We start from the raw sequence: 22961 nt of genomic DNA on the forward strand, positions 1-22961 counted from the left end.
AACAGTGGTGAAAAAGTCTGTGGAGAAGAAGAGGGCTGCTGGAAAACGGAAACAAGAGGCACTTGAAACAGATGATGAAGATGAACAAACAGAGGGTCGAGTTCTGAGAAAAAGAACTTGGATTGGAGAAAGAAGTAATAAAGAAATAAAACCGAAAAAGGTGTTAAGAGGAGATCGTTGGCCTAACAACAGAGTTAAGAGGCTGAGATACAAAATAATAAGAGCAAATACATCGAAAGCTGAACAAGTGAATGAAGTTTCGAGTCAAAGTTCAAAAGCTGAAGGAGAAGAATCAAAGGAGTCAAACGAACCAGTGGAAATAAAAAGAGTAAGAAGACCCAACCAAAAGTACAGATCACCGGAATGGTCTTATGTGGCACTGTCTGAAGGAGGAAAAGAAGAAGCAGTGACTCGAGATAATCCGGAAGAGATCTTGAGAGAAGTGGTTGAGGAAGATACAGGTGAAATTCTGAAAGTACTCTTGACTGACATTGGAGAAGAGTCGAGTACTGAGGATTTTGATGTTGGAGATCTGATACAATTTGATGTTGAAGAAATTGATGTGAAGAATGACAAGTATCCAAACTGAGTGAAAGAAGGATTCACTTGGATCAAGTGAACGAAGAGATCATTTGGATAAACTGAAAGCTGAAGAATTGCTGAAGAATTGAAGAAATTCAAACAGTAGTGGAGTAGTAGAGGCTAAACTAAAATGGCTAACATAGAGGATAATAGAAATAGATGTGCCTTCTTTAAGAGGTGGTGTAGGATGTGCTGCTGCTGTACTGGATTATTAATGCTTCTATGGGGTGTTTTAGTTTTATTAGTGACTTTTAAAGTAGAGTTTGAGATGCATACAGAGAATGTGACAAATGTAGGGAAGAATTCACAAAAAGTAGTTCCAATTAGAATTAGTAATGCTTACACACACAAAGATAGGTCAATTAATAACTTTTCTAGTAATGTTTTTTCGAAACTGTTATATGAATATGTGAAGACAATGGAAGTAAGGGATTGCTACGTCTGTATGCAATTACCTGCATCCGTCTCAGAGGGTGTTACTTATCATCATTTACCAGCTACATATGGTATTTCCTGTAGTATTTTAAGTAGTGTTTTTTATTTGTTAGGGAAAATAGATTATAAGATGTCTAACAGAGATAGTATTTTTGGGCACTTGCCAATGAACAAAGAGCTGAATCCAGCTAAAGAAGCTAACACTTTTAGTGAGATTTTTATTGAAGAAAAGGGATTAACATTAGATTACATTTTTAAGAATAATTTAACTTGCAGTTTGAAAGGAGAGGAGAAAGCTTTCCTGGATATGGTAGAAGAAAGGAGATTGAACATGCATGAGAAAGCAGGGAAATATAAAGTGAGTGAGACAATTTGGGACATTGAGATGGGAAAAGAGTTGAAGAATGGGGCTAGTCCAACTTTAGCTCTAGATGCACCACAGAAGGGTAAACTTTGTATTACAAGAAGGAAATCCCAATATGATACATATTTTGTTGGGACTAGTGAGTGCCATGATACATACTTCATTGCAACAGGTTGGGGTTTCAGAGGTGGAGAAGATACGATTTTTCCAGGAGTATATTATGTTTGTGGGAACAAGGCTTATTACAAGTTGCCTGACCATTGGTATGGCACGTGTTATGTGGGCCTAGTTTTTCCAAAGATTTTTCATATAGATAAAGTAACAGATGTAGAAGATGTTAACTTACTAATGCGTTTTAAGAGAGAAACTTGGTCTGAAATAGTGGGTGATATTTTTGGGGTTTTGATTCCAGCAGTGGGAATTTCTTTGAATGCTTATGGAATTCGGAAACTGTCTACAGTGGTTGATCGCTTATCGACAAATACCGCTGGAGGGTTTCTTTTGGTGAATACGGAATTAAGTGCCGTACGTGCCATGTCTATGCAAAATCGACTTGCCCTTGATATTCTATTGGCCAAGGAGGGTGGAGTCTGTGGAATGCTGAAAGTTCAACATTGTTGCACTTACATTCCAGACGAAAGCAGAGACCTAAAGGTCTATATCAAAAATATTACTGATTTGCATGAAGAATTAGTACCACTTGAAGCTGAGAGTTTGTGGACTAAAATAGCTAATAAAATGATAGCTGTTAAGGATTTTATTGCAAAGATAGGTAGTACTATTATAGGTAGAATATTGTTTCCCTTGTCTTGTATAATTGTGGCTTTATTAATAATAAGATTGGTGTGTGTGTGTTGTAAAAACAGGGGAGGGAGGAAGAAATTGAATAAAGAAAAGAAAAACAAGAGGTTGAAGAGAGAACCTCAAGAAATTGAACTAGAAGAATTGAGGGAGAGTGTTTACTTAGAGACAAAAAGGGATGATGAAAGAGTGACTGGTGTTTAATGTTGTGTAAAGGGGAAAAGACATTTCCGATTTCTCCTAAAATGGGACTAAATTTTCACTAATTTTTTTTTTTTTTGGGTTTATTTGGTGATAAAACCACCAAAGGGGGGATTGCTGGAGCAGAGTTTTCAGTTTGAAAATTCTGGGGCTTTTGAAGCTCTGGCATGTCTATTCGTTGTATTAATTTATTAATAATTAATAATTAATTGTCTTGTGCAAGTGTGTTTATATTAATCAATCCGTTTGTTTTAACAAAAAAAAAAAAGTTACACGGGAGTGTGCTTTAATGTGCTGACTGATAATAACGCGTGTGTTAAATGTGTTTTCATGTTTAAACGTTGCTATGTGCTGTTTATTTTTGAGCACAAAACGCTTTTGAATTAATGCTTTTCCATGTTGCAAGTGCTAGATAAATGCATACACATAAGGGTATTAGTGGGGTTAACACTGTTTAATCACTATGCTGTAGTAACGTTGTTTTTGTCTCTTTTAATCAAGATGGTCTATTAAGGCCTATGTCGGCCTGAGAAAGATGGCTGAATAGTGAGCCTGGCTGTGATTATAATTTGAAAACTGAGACGAGGGAGACCCCTGCTGGAAATGGTCCTGAAGCTAACTGACCATGGTCCTTGTCGAAAAACTTTCCATGAGGACAGCAGCAGTTTTGGGAGTTCTCCAAGAGAAGTGAAAGTGTCCTTGGCAGCCTTGGAAAACAAAGGAGCCTTAGAGGGAAGCTCTGAACTGTGGCTCGATGGCCGAGGAGAAGCAGGATAATTGTGATACATGTTTTATTTTCTTGGTTCCTGTTCCGTAGTTTTCGCTATGTGTATTTTTCCTGAGCGGAGATTCACAAATGTAGCAATGTTACATCCTTTCCTTCTCGCTCTGCTCAGCAAGTCCGGCGGACATTATGGTTTTTTCTATGTTCCCAATGTATCTTTCTATTGTTTAGAGTATTATAAGATGTTAGCCTAGAGAGGGTCTTTTGCCACTTGCCATTTTGCCTTTGCCGCGTGTCGAACCTGCGTTGCTGAGGATTGATGCTGACGGGACTTCGTCTTGAGAGACATTTACCGAGAGACTTGTCCTGACCCGTTCTGACATTTAGCTAGAATAGGTAACTATGAGAAATGATTTACTCTGATTGATTTTCCTTGACTAATTTTAGATAAAGCAATATAATTTTAAACATGGTGTTGGATATTCTTTCTTGTCAATTATTGGGTTTGCGTTATTGATTATTGTTGTATATATTGTATAGACTATGCTTAGGGACAGTCACAAAAAACCAGGTCTTATCGACCTCGATATAGATGCAGGGTGTTTAGGAGTGTTTTCTTTCCATAGGTTTATTGCTGGTAGAGTGTTTGAGCGTATGTTAGTGAAATGGGCCCTAGCGTATGATGTATGCATGTGCGTGTAACTGTGAGATTACTCTATCCGTGGTAGTGGGAATATTGTACACACCCTGATCTCTATCACCCTCTCCCACTAGCATGCGCCTCCTCGCCCATCTCGCTAGCCACATCTGCCCTTCCTGCCGGCTTCTCGCTCTCTCAGCCCTTGTTTCCCCCACCTCTCTCGCTCCCCTTCTGAGCCCCCTATATGTGTATCTCTCCCCTCTGCCCTTGCTTCCTTCACCCCTCTCTATCTCGTTCCACTTCTGACCGCGTGTGCACATCTCCCTCCCGCGGCCCTGGTTTCCAGCTCACCCTCTATTCCGCTCCACTTCTGACTCCGTGTGTGTTTACGTCTCCCTTCCCTAGATTCCGTCGCCCCCTCGCTATCTGGCTCCACGCCTGACCCCCTTGTGTGTCACTCGCTCTGCTCTTGTTTCCGTCTCCCCCTCGCTTTCTTCCCCCACTTCTGAACACCTGTGTATCTCTCTGCCCAGTTTCTTTCTCCCTTTCTGACCTCCATGCGCGTCTCTGCCTCTGCCCTTGTTCCCCTCCCACTCACTATCTCGCTCCACTTCCCTGTGTGTCTCTCTCTGCCCTTGTTTCCACCTCCCCTGTCTCTTTCTCCCCTTCTGACCTCCATGCGTTTCTCTCTCTCTGCCCTTGTTTCCTTCTCTCTCTCTCGCTCGCTCCCCTTCTAATCCTTGTGTGTCTCTCTCTGCCCTTGTATCCATCTCCCCCTTTCTCTCGCATCCCTTCTGACCTCCAGCGGTGTCTCTCTCCCTTTGCCCTTGTTTCCTTCTCCCCCACTATCTTGCTCTACTTCTTACCCCTTGTGTATATCTCCCTCCCGTTGCCCTGGTTTCCATCACACCCTCTATTCCCTCTCCACTTCTATGTGTGTACATCTCTCTCCTCTAGGTTCCGTTTCCCCTCTCTCGACGCCTGACCCACGTGTGTCACTGTCCCCCTCTGCCTTGGTTCCGACTTCCCCGCTCTCTTCCTTCACTTCTTCACTTTGCTTGAGAAAAATACAACCTTTCAGTTTACTCCTAACATTCTGAAACAAGCATTGAAAATGCAATAGGTCTCGGCTTTTATTAAGTTAAAGCCATCTGCTTTGCTATACAATACGATTAGCAAAGCAATATCTTTAACTTAATCAAAGGCGAGACCTATTGCATTTTCAATGCTTGTTAGGGATAGTGGGCAGGAGTGAAAGTTTAACGTAGGCAACCAGCTCTTAAAAAACATAAAATACTAGGCAAAACCAACTGGTCTGTCTCTGCCAAAGCTGCTGATTTTTTCACTTCTTTTTTTCTGCAAACATACGCAATAAACATTAAAAGAGCACAAATAATAACAAGCATAAATGTCTCTCCTACATGTGGCATACATGTTTAAAAAAACAAAGGGAGTAAAAAAACGAAACCCTTTATTTTGGTTCTTTTTCATCATTGTGTTGACTGAAGTCCAAAATCCAGAAACTAATTTACACTTCATCAGCAGGGCCAAGTCTAATTGACCAACAGTAGAACGCAGTTTTGTTTTCAAGAGCGTTATTCTCAAAATGTTCATTCAACATTTGGCTGATTTGTATAACATTTAATGAGGGTGATGGTATGTGAGGGACGAAGAAACAAGACTAAAAACCTTGTGAATTTTTTTTGTCTTTTAACATCCCTACATGGAATCAGTCAATCCTCATTGCACAAGTCAGGAACACGACTGATGCTATCACATGTCATGTACATGTGACGTGCAAAAACAACAATTGATGGATAGAATGCAGAATGTCACACATTCACACTAGTACAGAGATCTGGACCTATATCCATCGCTTTTTTGCTCACCATGCCATTCCAGGTTGAACTCAGCCATATGCAAATCAGTCTTGACCCTGTGCCCAACAGTCCAGCCCGAACTGCCAGGCCAGGACCTCCCTGGACTGGAAACAAGCATCCTAGGACCGGTTTCGGGGTTCACCCCTCTTCAGCCAGGATAGCTAGACTCCAGTGGCATGGAGAGCATGGGACCCACGTCTGGGCATACCCGTCCCACTCTGGGTGACAAATGCAAAAACAACAATTGATGGAAAGTTTCAGCACTCCGTCCATCATCTCCTTGTATTTGCTTTGTTTGCCGTAAGTTGGCAGAGTATGCTCAGACGTGGTTCCCTTGCTCACTTTGCCACTGGATTCAAGCTAGCCTGGCTGATGAGGGCTGTCAGCCCGAAACCGGTCCCAGAATGCTTGTTTCCGGTCCAAGGAAGACATGGCTCGGCAGTATGGGCTGGACTGTTCCCATGAGGCACAGGGTCAAGACTGATTTGCATATAGCTGTGTCTAAACTGGGATGGCGAAGTGAGCTAAAGAACGATGATGGATTCAACCCAGATCTGTGACTGAGGGTGAGTGTCTGGAAAGTCAGCAGTACGTCCTTCAATGATGGATTCAACCCAGATCTGTGACTGAGGGTGAGTGTCTGGAAAGTCAGCAGTACGTCCTTCATCTCCTTGTGTTTGCTTTGTTCGCCGTAAGTTGGCAGGGTATGTCCAGATGTGAGTCCCTTGCTCACTTTGCCACTGGATTCAAGCTAGCCTGGCTGATGATGCCTGTTAGCCTGAAACCGGTCCCAGGATGCTCGTTTCCGGTCCAGTGAAGACATGGCTTGGCAGTTCTGGCTGGACTGTTGCCATGAGGCACAGGGTCAAGACTGATTTGCATATAGCTGTGCCTGAACTGGGATGGCGAAGTGAGCTAAAGAACGATGATGGATTCATCCCAAATTTGTGACTGGGGGCGAGTGTCTGGAAAGTTTCAGCACTCCGTCCATCATCTCCTAGTGTTTGCTATGTACATATCATGGACAAACTTATCAGCCTTGTCAATAACAATAAAAAAAAAATACGTTTTTGATTTTCTGCATATTTTCTTTGGAGTAATAAAGGCTAAACAATATTGTGTGGAACAGTGGCACCTAGGATGGCATTTCAAGTCCAAATGCAGGTATCTACTGCGAATGTGCAAACATCAACACTCAAAAACAAATGGCCGTGCTAAGACGACGCCCTTACCCTGAACTACAGAGCGTACACGGCGGTTCAGTTGGAGCTACCTTCTACCCAAACTCCACACGTTCTCATGTGGAACAGCTGCATTAAGTGTCTAATAAGATATGAGAAAAGGCAATGGGCTGGCGCCAATCTTCCTGAGCTCAACCTAGAGTCTGGTGGGCTTAATGTGCCGCCCTTGCAGCACCTCTGTTAAGCGCCTGGACTTGAACAGGTGCGTCATGCTTGTGGGTGCTACAAGGAGAGTGATGCCGAAATGTTCTTTCCCATGATGAAAGCAGGAGCAATAAGACAGGAGGTTGGAAAGTTACTTTCTAACTAGGTGAGATCAAAGTGTTAGACAATTCGAGTTATGCTCATTCTGTCAAGGACAATATGTCCAGCCCATTAGCAACAAACATCCACTTGTTGATGACAAGCCAATCACAACCCAAAAGACCGCTGCTGAACAGTGACAACAGGCTAGCCACGATGTTGCTTGAAACAGAATATATTTCGTAGCTGCAGATTTAAATGTAGAGAAGGGTCAGACCAAGTGGGAGATGACTGTCAGAATGCCTTTTGTGCCGGTTACATCCACCATGTAAAGAAGAGCTATGTTTGTTCTGGATGCAATACAAGCAAAAAATAAAATCGAGATTGAGGCTGGAAACTGACTGGTGACTCAGAAAGGCAGTACCAGACTCCTATGGCGTCCTTGCAGCCTATCTCACATGCCACCATGTCACAAAATCCTCCACTTTCCCCTTAGGTAAGGCGGGTACTGTTTGTGCAGGCCAGGCAGCAAGCGTAGGTAGATGAAAGGAGAGATTCTGTTTGACTGGACATAAAGAAGAGAAGCATATAAAAAAGGGAATGTGTCGAGGGAATGTGTCACCCTCCTTTGGTATCAGCTCTTTACACTCACTTGACCAATCCTTTCCATCCGCTGAGGTAGTAATCCATTAGCACAGCTTGGTTGTCATTTGCCAAACAGGACTTAAAATCTGCCAGGACATCTTTCATTGAAAAGGTTTCCACCGCCTCAGTCATTTTCAGCTTTATGAAGCAAACAAGAAAAAGAATACTAGGTTAGGAACAGTTATTCACTGTAGACGTGCCACTCCATCCACAACTTCTTACTGTAAGATCAGATCCACAGTCAGCGATCTTGAATACTAGCCTTCAAACCTCATTTGGTAGTGCCAAGAAATACTGCCGAGGTGGCCATAACTCCTTAAACAGACTTTTGTAACTTATACATGATCTTTTCCAATCCAAACAGGGTTCTATCAGATTTACCCCTCAGCAGCTGTTAGATCATTTCTACTGAGCTTGTCAATATTAACAGTTCATAATAAATAAAAAAGCTATTTGGCTGTCTTTTTACACAATTTAAAAATGCACAACCCAAGGCACTGTTTTGCTAACAGAGCAGGAACATAAACACCTTTGCTCCTTATAAAATAGGATCCCGGACAAAGCAGGCGAGGAACGCATATGTGTATCTACAGCAGAGAACAAAATGTCACACCTTGGTCAATTTTTTGTTACAGAACATGTACCGAACAACACAAGTCCAGATAACTATTTTAAACAACAAAAATGTATTTTATCTTTGTAAATGATGTTATTAAAGTGCTACATATAATACTGGCCTTTCAAGACCCTGGAAACCAAAACTCAACAAGCAGATAGAATCCGGGCAATACCATCCGCAAAGAATGATACTGGCCTTTCATATTAGTACACCAGCACCGATTGAGGCAATAAGCGTATGGAGGGATTCCCAAAAATTATGGATAGACTACTTACTAACATGTACACTGGATCTGTGAAAGAAATCTGCACATAGTTGCCCAGTTCCCGATTTAAAAGTTATTTTTAAAAAATCATCACTGCTGTATGGAACAGAGAATTGGAGCAGTGTGTCATCTAAAAAACATAAAGTGTCTTCAAAAAGTAGGTTTGAACCACAGTTCCATATAGGATGCTCTAGGAATAGGATATACACTTAGACATATAGGATGTTCTAGAGCTCTTTTTGAAAGTTTCAAGACGACGGAAGGGACTGGGTTTTCAAGAGAGATAGTGCAGTTTGTGAAGTCAGGCAATGGAAGCTGCCTCTCACGTCTTATTCTCTTACCACAAATTTGATAATTACCGCACTCTTATTATTTCCAAAATTCCAAAGGATTAAATTATGCATAAACTATTATTTACACTGAGCAAAAAACTGTTTTGTGAAATTGCAGTACAGACTTTGACAGCTGGATCAGAGAGCCCAGCATGTGGGTTAATCTCCTTAAATACAAGTATATTTGAATGAGGCAAATTAATGCATTTGTTATTTTAATGACAACAGTATTTTTATTAGATTTATCGAAGGGCATTTTTAAAAGCGCAATATTTAGTCTCCTGAAGTCTCTTGGAGATGCCTTTTCCATCTTTTAGAGTTTGCAAGGTTCATTAAATCAAACTTTGAAGTAACTAATGAATAGAGAACATCATCAACAACAAGGCTCAATAAATGAGGATATTAAAGCCTATCAAAGTTGGAATTGGTAGGATTCAAAGATGTGACCCAAAGGTTAAACAAAAAAACTTGTTTAGCAGAGACCTCAAACCAGTGAGACATGTTAAAAGATTTAAAAACGGAAAACGCACTGCCACAGCTTGAACTGGGTTTTGGCATTTTTTAACTGTAGGTTGTTCTACTAAAGGGAGCAATTCCGCCTTGTTTAGGTCGTTTATCTCCTGCCCTTTGGGGCTGCGCAGTAGAAAACAGGACCGTGTGTCAGCCATTAATAAATACATTTAAAAAAAAAACGAAAATCAAAGAAAAAGTCCGAGCAGAGAAAAATGCCACACCTTGAGTAGGCATGCGGCCAGACTTGAAGCAGCAAGGCGGGGAAGAAAATGCCCTCAGAAAAAGAACAGCTTAAACCAGAGATTACATCTGGACAAAGAACAAAATAAGTGAGAATCCCAGAAGAAACAATTCCAACAGGTAAAGTAAAAAACAAAGAAAAGTCAGTCCAATATTTTTTCGTTTCTGATACCAATGCATAACTTTTGTTGCAAAAAAACATAATAGGTAAGGAAAGGGATAAGCTTTGATAGATAGTTTTTTTATAAACCACTTTTAACTCAGAGGGGTGTCTTGGCACTGTGGGGAATGACCTAAGGAGAAAAAATAGAAGAGTGATCCTATTTAAACAAGTGTGCTTTTAATTGTTTCCGTATGTAAAAAAACAAGTTTCGTGGCAGACTTTAAGAGAAGTGCATCTGAAAGCTTGGGCCCCAGGTAGTAGAAAGAAGACCTTCCTACTCTCAACGTGCAGATGTTGGGTACGGAGGATAAAGTAAAGTGTTTTTTTAGTTGCTATAAGGGTAAGGAAAATCAAGTGCGCTAGGGGCTAGAAAAAGAATAATCATTGCGATTGGGTAGGGAATGGGATAAGGTAAAGGGTTAGAGTAAAAGACATGACTGGGGTGAGTCTTATTGCCATAGGTTAAAGGGATCAAAAATGGTTGAGGATAAACTAGGAGTTGCAAAACATGTTTGTTGTTAATGAAGTAATGGGAGCAAACGTGTTTGTTGTCACTATCCTAGTGGTAGGGGCTCCATTGAGACAGATACAGCATTAAAAATACTGTTGGAGAACCTGAGGTTTGGGTGTGTTGGGTCATGGTTATTAGTCATGATGATGTTATTTGAATGACTAAAGATCCGTAAAAATAGCTGAAGGTTACTCACACGTTACACCCAGCCGTTCTCCGACTCTAATAAGGAGGACTCATCTAATTATAATAATGACCAGTGCTAGGTAAACTGCATGAATACAAACTCAAATTCCACAAATTCCTTGGTATTTCAAGGTTCAATGGGCCTCAAAGTTACACTTAATGTGGCATAATTCCATGTGAGCCAGACCTGTCGGTCATGCAGAACACTGTTTTCTTTTAGGTTTTGCCTGCAGAGCGCTTGCGCTGTGCTTGTGAAATCTATCTTTTTAATCTATTGTTTTTAATCTATATTATAATGGATTTACATCCCGCCGTCACTTTTTATTGGTCCGTACACTTGCCAGTTTACTTTTCTCCGTTTCTATTGTTTGTAGTCTGTTCTGCCTTCTGTGTCTCTTGTCAGTTTCCCCTGGACTAATTACTCTTTCCACCCGTGTTGGTGGTTCAAACTTTTTTTTTTAATTTTGATTAACGCTGCATACCGTTTACTGTTAGCATTCTATTCTCTTAAAACACCTAATATTGCTATATTTTACTACTAAACAGGCAGTCACAATTGCAGTTACCTTGCAGTTAAAAGAGGCTTGATTTAAATGGTACAACAGCTGCAGTGGCACCGGGGCCAAAAGTTCTAGGGACCCCACTAAACACAGATAATTGCTAAATTTTACTACTATACAGTCACAAGTGCAGTTATCTAGTGGGCATTAGGGTCATGATTACAACGGTGCAGCAAGTACAGTGACACTGGAACCAAAAGCTCCACGCCAGGGGGCTCCAACCTTTTCTGTAAGGAGTGCTACTTCTGAACAGCGAATATCGTCAGGAGCTTCTGAAGGCCAAGTTAATAGCGCACTGTTACCCGACACTTCCTCGCCCAGCTTCAATGACTTTAAACCTAATTTCCATGGAGCCCGATACTATGGTTTGAACAAAAGACTGTGACTAGGGGTTTTATGATAGGGCTGCTTTGTGAGCCCGTGAGTGCGTTGTCTGTGGGGATAAATGAACATGTGTGTGAATGACTGGGATATAGGAGTATGGGTGTCCGAGAGCCTCTGTCATATGTAACTGTGGCACAGGATATACCTTTTGCCATATGTGGCACTGTTACATTTATGACACAAACATACAACCCTTTGTTTTTTTTAAAATGGTGGAAATTTAAAGTGCAGAAAAAAAATGTTCTGCCAAAATGTTCATAACGAGGAGAATTTTTCTGCACTCTAAATTTCTATCATTTAAAAAAATATGGCTTTATTCTTAGGTTATAAATATGGCAGTGTGTCTACCAGCGACTGGGAACAAGATGCCTGCTGTTTGTAAATGTGACACTTTGAAAAGGGAGTAAATTAAAATGAAAATTCAACTTAATCATTAAGTTAACTATTCATTTTAATTTTGTCTCATTTAAAAGCATTTAGAAACATCATTTTGTTCTCATGCTCCACTATTGAGATGAGAACGTCTTTTATTTAAGAGTTAAATAACTCAGTGCTTCAGTTCCTAACCTCTATGACCCACCTGGGTCACACATCTGAGTGGAGCACTGATCATTATCAGACTGTTCTATCTGCAGTATGATAACAATGTAAGAAATACATAGCTTTTCCTTAACTTTACAAGGAAAACGCAACACTTATTTATTGCAGCTCTTAGTTCAAAATGAACTCGAGGCAGGGAGCTACTTTGAAGGCTTTTGAGAGCTACTGGTAGCTCTTGATTGCCTGGTTAGAGGCACCTGCTCTAGCACAACACTTAACACCTAATTGCTACATTTTACTACTAAACAGGCAGTCACAAGTGCATTTATCTTGCATGATTTGAATGGTGCAGCAGATCTAGTGGCACCAAACCCAAACGTTGTCAGAACTCCTCTAAACACCAAATATTGCTATATTTTACTACTAAACAGGCAGTCACAAATGCAGTTATCTTGCCAGCACCACAGTCATGATTTCAATGGTGCAGCAGGTGCAGTGACAACCAGGACCCAAAGTTCTAGTAACCCCTGTAAACACTCAATATTGTTATATTTTACTGCTAAACAGGCAGTAACAGGTTCAGTAAACTTGCAGGCAATAGGGTAATGATTGAAATGGTGCAGCAGGTGCAGTGGCACCAGGCCCAAAAGTTCTCAGAACTCCTCTAAACACCGAATACTGCTACATTTTAAAACTAAACAGGTAGTCACAATTGCAGTTACCTTGCAGTCGAAAGGGGCATGATTGGAATGGTGCAGCAGGTGTAGTGGCACCGTGGTTAAAAGCTCTGGGGACCACACTAAACACAGATTATTGCTAAATTTTTCTACCTGACAAACAGTCAGTCACAAGTGCAGTTAACTAGCAAGCACTAGGGTCTTGATTTCAATAGTGCAGCAGGTGCAATGGCACCAGGCCAAAAGTTGTCAGAACTGCTATAAACACAAAATATTGCCATTTTTAACTCCAAAACAGGTAGTCACAAGTGCAGTTATCTTGCAGCACTAGGGTCATGATTTGAATGGTGCAGCAGTTGCGGTGGCACTGAGCCCAAAAGTTGTGGAACTTTATTTCTTACGATAAGGCTGGGCACCGTTTACTGTTTACCAATACAGATCTTCCCCTGGCTGCATGCATTTAAAACATGCATGTTTAACTCTGCTTTAGTGGGTGGAACTTTTAACTAATTTTCACAATCTTTATGATATTGTTACGTTAATAAAATTGCCTATTTTTGTCTGTCACGTGTTTGTCGCTAATAAAATTGTTTTTTTTCTCTGTGTCATGTGTTTGTTGTTGGTACGTTATGTAGCTTAAACCTGAATGAAGTGATTGCAGTGCTTTACATGAGCACACACTCCATGGTGCTCTGAAGGGATGTTTTAACCTCCTTTACCCGTTGGGACAGTTTCTGTATAACATTACAGCACCAGGCAACTGCAGCAGAGTCTTTAATTGTAAACACAGTTATGTGCCTGTTCTAAAAGTATTCCTAAAGTTTTGTGATTGCAGCCTGTTGCTGCAACTGGTTTGGAAGGGAGGCTGTATTGTTTCATGAGCAGTGAATTTGAAAATTCCAGCTGCTGGCCATTGTTGTCGCACTGCATCAAAGCTTGTCTTTGTGAGCAAGCGTGTTTGGTGACTGTATGAAATTGGTGCTGCTGGTCTTTTTTTCGGAAGGTATTATTTTGGAATTATTTTAAATTTTATAAAAACAAGTTTTCTTCTTATTTGGTGGGAGTTCTCCACTTTTTTTAAACACTGAGCGTTTAGCTTAGTAAGCATGTAGGTGGTAAGACTGGCTTTTTTTCGGACTGGCCTTTACTGTGCAGATTGTATTGTTCTAGCACCAAAACATGTTTAATCGATTGCTTATTGATATGCCAACGGAAAATGCAGCAATGTGGTAATTTAGTGATACTCTGTAAAATGAAGCAGGAATTATTTCCTAATAGTGAGAATTTTTCCGTTCTTTACGTGGATGTAAAATGCATTCATATTTATTTGCATACGTTTAACATGTGGTATTTTATTTAATAATTGCTAAAAAAGGGTTTCAGATCTCCAAAGTAATTTAAACAGCCTCCTGTATTTTCGCTGTTATATCATATAAAGAACACCAACTGCACATTCTTAAAACAGGCAAAGTTCTGTTATCTAGCTGGCACTAGGGTCATGATTTCAATAGCGCAGCAGGTGCACTGGCACAGAGACTTATAATAAATGCCTTGAAAAAAATACAGTATTTGTTACAACATACAAACTTCAAAGTATATAGCACAATAATTGAAACCGTCACTGTGTACTGTTTAAATAAAGAAAACCTGCAAACCGAAGCAACACAATGCAAACGACAATGCAAGTGCAAATATTTATTATATGCTCATTATGTTTTTTTAGCAATAATAACAAATATGCAGTACAAAATAAAAGAAATAAACTTTGTAAGAGAAATCTGTAATGATAAAAATAAAATGTGCCATTTTAATATAACAGTTTCACTTTGTGTGATTCTTTCATGAATATATTGCACAACTGCTCAAATGCTCGTTTGAAAAATTGAAAGATAATTTTAATGTGTTTATCTTAACAATGGACAATAACCAAACAACAACTTTTCATCTGGTTTTCGTCACCTTGTTTTTTAGGATTTGCAAAAACAGCACTTAAGCTGTGCTACTTGTATGGTTTTTCATCCACTCTTTATCTATTCTCCCCATAGCTGCACCACTTTCAAGCCTAGTTATCAGGTAATTTTTTTTTTAATCTTTGTGTTCCACCATTTACCTAAGCTCCCTACTTTATAATACCACTAGTAACAGCACAATATATTGCCTTTCTGTACATAAACAAGTCATAACACTTAAACCTACTTCCTGTAACTTATAATGTACAACTACTCAGCAAGCTTCAACTTAGAACAAAACAAAGTGTATTAATAATCACATAGGCAACACCTAATGCATTACTAATACTTGTTTATCATTGTGAACACTTTTGGGGGTTGACAGGCCCTGCCAGCGAGGTGATCTTTTTCCCCTAAAAAAAAGAATCAACTACCTTTCATTTTCGTAAAAGATAAATATTTCAAACTTTACATTACCTACAGGCTGCCAAGCACCCCTTTGCTCCCTGGTAGTCTATTTAATTTAACTGCATTAAACACACCACTAGGAACATGGCGGGAAGCAGAGAAGTAAGTGGCCACGGAACTACAAGTACTGCCTCATAAAAAATTTAAAAAAATGAAACAAGGCGCAATGCTCCGACACTGCAGAGCTAGGGAAAAATATCTGGAGAGTCTTCTAAATAACTCATCCTTTACTCAGCATTCAAAGTGGCAAAGGGTTGAATACTACGGGAGACTCGTCTAAATGATGAAATTCCCTGGAAAAAGACATAGCAGGCCATATACACCGTCTTCCAAGGACTCAGGTCAGGTCTAAGAATGATCATACACATGGCACACTTCATATCGCAAGTGACTCTCATTCAACTCAGTGGTACTCACTTTCTTAACTTATGAAGAAGGAATGAGATCGGCTCGAATTCGGAAATGTAACTTGCAGTTTACACAAAGATCTCTGCAACTGGTGCTCAACACACTGAGCTGTTCTACTGCTTCGGATGAGAACGTGGAGAGAAGAAAGTAGGAATGAAAATATTTAACTGTTAGTCAATACGGTGCCGATGTACATACTGCAGTTAAGTTTAAAACAAATTGGCAATAATATAATTATAACACAAATATCAACATTAAATATACCAGATCAAACCTTTGGTATAGATTTTCAACAATGATATTGTATATGTGTGGTAGATTGTGGATTTGTCATCTGTTAACCCTTGATCTGCTATAATTTGAAGAGTTCAAACAACACTTTAAAATGTTGTCTAAAGTCCAGAGGAAATCATCTCAGATGGTCCAGCAAAGGAAAACAGGAGTAGATAACACATTCGAGGAGTAAAGAGGAGTAACAGTTTGCCCTTTATTTTCAGGTGCTCAACGTAAATAGGTCAACGGCAAGCCTAGTAAAGAAAACCCAGGTCACCAACATCTTTAAACCACTAAACAATGCAATTATCTTCTAAGTGGAGATGATGTGCTTTTAGCAATTTCATCAAATGTTTCATTTTAGCACAACTGAATTAAGTATTACCTTTCTTCTGCACCAATCAGCCTTTGCCCCCTTTCTTCTACTTCAGTTCTGACTTGCATGTCTACAAAAAGTGTTATATGTGTCCCTCAATAACTTCAGCACCTAAGTATAAGCATCTCAGATAATGAAAGGTGTGTAGGATCCACAGCTAAGTGCAAAATGATTGCTTAAAAAATAGAAATGAATGTTGTTTTTCTCATCCAATAGGCTCTCCATCAAAAGTTAGTTGAAGTAAACTGGGGCTGGGTATACGCCATTCTAAGGTATTTCAAGGAGGCCAATGTAATGTTTCGGGATATGAGGATGTTGAAAATTAAGCTATTGAAAGGAATATGTAAGCGGTCAACCATAATAGAGCAGGATTCATTAGTGTGCCCTTGTGCAGTGCAACAATATAAACAGATGTGTGAAAAATGCATTCAAGACTTTAGTTTACACTTTACAGAAAAATATACCATAATACATGTAGTAGCATATACTACACCATAGACAAAAATGGCACTTCTGACGACGCTGTTAATCTGGGGTACCTAAGTGTCGTTTACAAAAATACTGCTCCACAGAGTGTAGATTTTCTACTATTAACCCAATAAGGGTGATATTTCTTTGTAAAGGATGTTGAGGATAAAATATTTTGGTAGGATGATATTTATGCAACGATATTCTAGTACCATACCTTCCTTACTACCAGAAAGCTAATGCAGTTTTTCCGAGGGTATTCGAGTTGTTATGAATAACATGAGATAAAGAACAATATGGCAACTCCATACCATCCTCAGAGTCTTGAATCAATATAGAGGTGCTACCATGTTTTAAGGAGAGTAAGCAATTCGATTTGCACAAAGGAAAACCCCGGGTTGGTGTTATACCCCAGTATCGAAGCTGAAATATCGACCTACTAAATACTGCATCCTCTACATCTATAATCATGTTACGCTGATGTGGAGGGTAGTAAATATAAACTACCTTTCAGGATGTAGTAACTAGCAATATACTGGATGCAATATTTACGTAGCTGGATATTTTGACCATGATGTAGTGATGTACAACCCCTTGGCTGCAAACATTTCAAGGCACAGTGCAGGCCTGTCTCTCGGCGGAACACAGCCCAAAAACAAGTTCTAGCACCATTTTAAATATATTGGAAACACTTTTATACCACTTTGAAAAAAAGCCATGAATGATACATTGCAGGTGAAAAATGATAGAAAGATTCACAAAAGTATTAGTGATTCACATTGAAATAAAAAAAATATCTAAAGATGATAGAGGTCTTATTCAGTGGCTTTGCTCAACTGATATCACACATCAGAAACGTTAGAGTGCCTTTAGGGATTGGAGAATGGTTGTACATCTTACTTTGCTTGACTTGACTGTTGCAGTTGACTATCCGATACATGTGCTTTTCTACTCCTGTTTCTATTCCTGTTCGTTCCTCTCAGTAGTCGGTTCTCAGAGTTGTGAATTATTTTTGACTTGCATTTTCTAGGTCACTTGCCTGCAGACTCATGAAGGTTTTTTTAAAGGATCCAATGTTCATCTCAGCTATTTTTAGCTTAAGATCTTTATTAGATTGGGGTGTCTACATTAAATTGCTTGCTCTCCATTGCAAACAATGCAATCGTCTTTCCGAGAGAACACTCTGTGGAGTAACGTCACATCTTCGAAAACATTAACTCAGGAATCCAAATTGGCCTTACACTGGGCAAAGAGTACCCCCACCCCCCCACCCCCCCAGTGGCTGTTATTTACTTTCTGTGGGTATTAGTGATCTTGTGTCCTTGGCGTTTTTACCTCTTGCTGTGACCAGTGTTGCTTTTGTGACTTTAGTTGGTGTGCCTATGATGAGTGTATTGACTTCTCTCCTTTTTTCACCACCATAGTTTAAGTTACGCCCTGGAATGATGACTTTGTGAATGAAGAACACTTGTTGTTTAGTCTGAATAGCTATTGGATTGCTTGATTTTCTTTGAGTCCTGTTTTAAGAATTCATTAGTTAAATGAGTTTGCATTGAATGGGTTTGGTCTTTGTCTCTTGCTTTGTCTTTTGTCTTTTTTTGGTTGAACTGACTTCCATTTGACGATGTAATGAATCCGACAAATTCCTTGTCACCTTACTGCCAGATTTCATATTGTCTTTCTCTTCCCCAGTACTCTCCATGTTAGCTATTTTAGTTTCACCCTGCGTCTTACTATTAATTATTTTGCAGTAGATACGCCTCCCTCTCTCCTCCTAAGACTTATTTACACTCTGAGGATTTTTACGGTTGTTCCCATCGTTTACAATGTGCAGCGATATGACCTCTACTCCTTGTTCTACCTGTGTGACACAATCATCTGTCTGGTTTCTACAATCAGGCTATTTCAAGCCTATTTCCTTGCTGGTGCCACTTACCAGTTGAAGTGTACTATGGCTTACTGTGCTGATCAGTCAAGAAGGGATTAAACAAATAAGCCACTAAAAAGCCAGATGGAAAGAGTGTGCATATTCCAGCCGCAACGTTGTGGAGTAGACCTTCGAATCTAACTTAGTTTGTGCAGGGGGGCTAAAATCAATTAATCCCAATGCTTGTAGCATTATGAGGAGGGCGAGTGGCAATGAGTACAGTGCCACTTCTAATATACTTGATCCCATTCCATTTAGACCTGCTGTCTGGAAGGGGTCACCACCAGTTTAGCCCATACCCAAGACCCTAATGCTACTCCCTCACATACATTACCCTCTTTTTCTGAGGCTGCCATACAGTTATATAGCAATGCAGCTATAGGGGCATAGGTGAGCGGAGACTAAAATTGGCACTGTATGGCGCAAGTACTAGTCCTCCAAATGTTGAATAGATGTACTCTGCTCGCTTTTAACACCTGTCACGGAGTCCGACATCTGGGCTTCTGGCTCAGTCAAAAGCTTACTCTTTCTATGCCCAAGCTAGCAAGCTTTCATCTACTTGCTTCTACCAACTACTCCTGCTCTGCAAAATGTTTCTATTCTTAACCTTTACTTTAAGCGCATTGTGGTCCAAGCATGTATTTTATCAAGATTAAGCTTGCACCCTACAAATCCTTGAGAACTCTCTGGTCTTTCTTCCTCACTCAACTGTCTATTCTTCGGTTTGGACGCCAAAGACAGGGTTGCCGATCTTTTTTCTACCTTCCACCTATGCATTGAAAATGCCTACCTCTATTGGTTTGCCTGATTACTGATCGTGCAGCCTTCTGAAAAGCTCTCAAGGTTTGGCTTTGTCTCTAACCATCTAATGTGTTCCGCAAAGGTCTCTTCAGCATTTCTTCAGGCCATGACACCCTAATGGGTTTTTGCTCTGCTCTATAAAACTATTAACATAGACATAAAGTACAGAGGAGCAGAACAAGTTCAAAGCATACTGTGCACCATTTGAACTGATGTGGGGTAAGAGTCATAATAAATACATGTCTACACTGGTAAAAGAGGAAAGTACTGGCAACGTACTCATCAACATTGATCGCAAAGACACAAGGAGAATAGAAGTGGGCATGAAAACCTGGACGAGGATGTACCATGGTGATAAAAGGGAAATCAACAATACCAACAGCGTTAAGTGGTCAAGTTGAGATTTCCAAGATATGGGCTTACATAAATGTTCTGATTGGTAAAGTTCGTGGAAATGAGGAGTTGAAAAGAAGCAATTAGAATTCGCTCCTTATTCCCAACATGGTCATCCTGGGTAAGAATCCAAGTATGCCAGTGATGTGGGAGAGGAGTAGTCAAAGGATAAAAGAGGTGATCTGGAAAATGATAACATTCAAGAACGGAATATGACAGTAGTGAATTGCGAAAAGGTTTAGCAAGGTGCCTCGGGAGAGAACTGGGGGGAAATGGGTGCGAGTGAGAGTCGCAGTTTGTGGACGAGTCAAGGTTAAAACAAAAGTGTAACCCTAAAGAGAGTGTACTGTGAGTTACTGTAAAGTAATATGTCTTGGGCACATTATACAGATAAATTCGGTTTACTGTCATCTTTGATGAAAACTTTTAAAAAGAAAGAAAAATAAAAAAACCTAGTGTGACTTTTGGAATAACTAAAGAAAATAAATGTTTTTCTGATAAATCTGTTTAACTGACAGTGTCCAGGAAGACATTTCTTATCGTTCTACACAACTCTGCTCAGAATTCACAAATAGCAATGGAATCTAATTGGCAATGAGATGGAAATTAAAGTGACAAGTAGTGCATGGAGGTACTTACCACGGCTGCCTCGAGATATCGTTCTGGATATCCTGAGGTGGCAACAAGCATGTTTCACAATGGAAATGGTCCTTTTAACGCCTTCTCTTACAGTAGCGTGCTGTACAACAAGATTTTCTGTCTAGTTTGGTTCTCCATTTGACAGCACCAAGCAAGCATTTGATTTGTGAAGTGGGCTTTATTAATAGGCACCATTCGTGCTACTCTTTACTGTGGCTTGGTTAAATAAAGTGTTCTACTTGCAATAACTAACTTTCCGTACAAATGTAATACTTAAGAAATATAGCACCGCATGATGGTGCAATTGGGGTAGCAAGAATGTGATTATTGTTTGTATGCACCTTAGAAATAACATGCATACTACAATCACGGATTAACTTTGAACTAGGAGTATCTATTTATTACATGAATATTCAGCGGACCAAGTCAATATATATAATCTGGAGGAATATTTTTTTATAGTTAGGAATACAAGGGAGAGGTGTGGCGCAGCAGCCAGGGCGGCTGACTCCGGAACGCGGGTCTCACGGTTCAAGCATCAGCCCCGGAGGCAGATCAGCTCAGCATCATGTGACTATGGGCAATAGCTCACTTAATCTCCCCGACGGCCCCAAGCGCCTTGAGACCTTTAGGGGTGATTAGTTTGTGCTTTACAAATACCGGGTTTAACTTGGTCTCTCTAGAAAGACCAAACTACTATTAAGACTTATGCAGGGTAATGACTCACGTACATCAGGTACAAGTTATGTCTCACAAAAATGTTTAGAGAAAACTGGTATTAGAGGATGTTGAGTGCCTCTGGTCTGGTCGTATAAGCTATCCTGGAGCATAAATCCCATCTGACCATGTTATTCCCCAAGATCTAATTAGGTCATCCCTAAGGAAAGAAGGAAAGTTCCGAGTCTGTTGATTATCTAAGGGGCTTACTCCTCTCATCCCCAACTCTTGTTTACAGAGAGTTAGCTCTTACTGCTTACCCGATATGCTACCTTTCTCTGGGGCCAACACTCAACGGATCTAAGGTAAGAGGTTGCCCAAATACCCTAACCCACCTAAAGACATTTGGTCAACAGTGATTGCCAAATCTTGCTCTTGTACTGTATTACATACAGAAGCAACGGCATTTTCAGTCCATTGGCGCACTCTCCAGGGGCCCTATCCTTCTGGTGCAAATGCGAACAATAGATCATTTAGGAGTCTCTGTAGAGGGTAGAAAGTACTGACGCAGCAGCTATATACCATCCTGTTCCTCATTTTCCAATCCTCACCAACCCAGTATCAGATGAGCAGCAGATGATCCAAAGTCGCTTTGTAACCTAGCGAGGAACACTTTACTGGCTCTCGCTCCATCTGTAAATCTGGATAGTGGGTCTTCAGTGTGCCATCCAATTCTCCATAAGTGTAAGAGGCGTATGTAGTGCTTGAATACATAAGTAGTGAAATACCACAAGTTTTGGGTTCTCCTTATTGTTATGATTTGTAATGTCCCCCAATATAGGCTTGGGTAGCCACTTAACCTTTCACCTACATTTACCGTGCCATTGTACCACATAACGGGTCTCTGCTGACCTTTTATCTAGTTAGGTGCCGTATAAAAAATGTTGTGTGGTTTTCTCCAAAACCTAGCCTCATTTATTTTGCATGAGGATTCTCAGAATCTCAAAGGGACTACCATCTCCTGCATCAGAACTATGTATAAGGGTCATCCCTTTCATCATCCTCGGCCGACATGACACAGCAAGGCAGAATACCTGAGGCTACCTTTTGGGTATATAAGCACCATACCTTTACTGAGAGAGTTAGGGGAGGAAGACTTCCATGCTGACACACTGGCGCGAGACATAGAGTTCCTGCACACAGTGGTCTGACATCCCTTACAGGGTGTCAGTTCTAGACCAAGACGGGGTCCTTCATTCTCTCACACCAGGTAATGGGGTTGGTTCTATCCTAGGGGGAATCTTGGCTATACGCCTACATACATGCTAGGTGCATTTAGAAACATCTAGTTAGGATTAATATCGTAGGAGTACATTGATTTACTGTCATGTATCTATATACCTATGTATATCTATTGTTTTAACACTATGGTAGAAATCTACCATCCATTTACTCTTTTGGTGCTCAACATTGTTTCTATCTACTTCGGTCTTATGGTTGGTACAGCAAACATATTTTACACTAGAATGGCGCTGGCTCAATAAATGCTTATTGAAAATGTCCCCATTGTTTATTCTGTGCATCTCTCTGAGACAAAGTGAGCAGGAGTGACTGAGCGATAAGTACGGTACTGTTTCCACGGTCCCTGAGGGGTCAGGGTTGCCATGTTCAATAGTTGCCAGAAACTATTCACTCCTTGGTAAAGGGAGTTCATGGTGGCACTGTGAGCTAGCTGGTATACAGGTGAACGTATCTGGTGGTGGTGTCTGGAGTCAGTATGGACACCTATCCCACAGTTTATGTTGTTTAAACACACACATCCTATATAGATTTATAGGAACTACACAACACTATTT

The 22961-nt window shown here is 40.3% G+C and overlaps 1 protein-coding gene across 10 annotated transcripts in view; it reads right to left on the bottom strand.

Moving 5' to 3' along the window:
• CPTP (ceramide-1-phosphate transfer protein) overlaps positions 1 to 22961 on the bottom strand; it is a 148877-nt gene that overhangs the window by 104489 nt on the left and 21427 nt on the right. For 3 of the 10 annotated variants that reach the window (XM_085609596.1, XM_085609598.1, XM_085609604.1), the window contains exons 2-3: positions 15581 to 15687; positions 7764 to 7894 (exon numbers count right to left, since the gene is read on the bottom strand). In XM_085609596.1, the coding sequence (XP_085465722.1) occupies positions 7764 to 7888 (125 nt within the window). In that variant the 5' untranslated portion in view covers positions 7889 to 7894; positions 15581 to 15687. Of the gene's footprint in view, positions 1 to 7763; positions 7895 to 15580; positions 15691 to 22961 lie in introns of all 10 variants that reach the window. The other 7 variants (XM_085609600.1, XM_085609597.1, XM_085609602.1 and 4 more) reach the window with 3 other exon arrangements.

This window comes from Triturus cristatus, chromosome 1_2 (assembly GCF_964204655.1).
Source record: "Triturus cristatus chromosome 1_2, aTriCri1.1, whole genome shotgun sequence".
In the NCBI taxonomy this organism is placed as follows: Eukaryota; Metazoa; Chordata; class Amphibia; order Caudata; family Salamandridae; genus Triturus; species Triturus cristatus.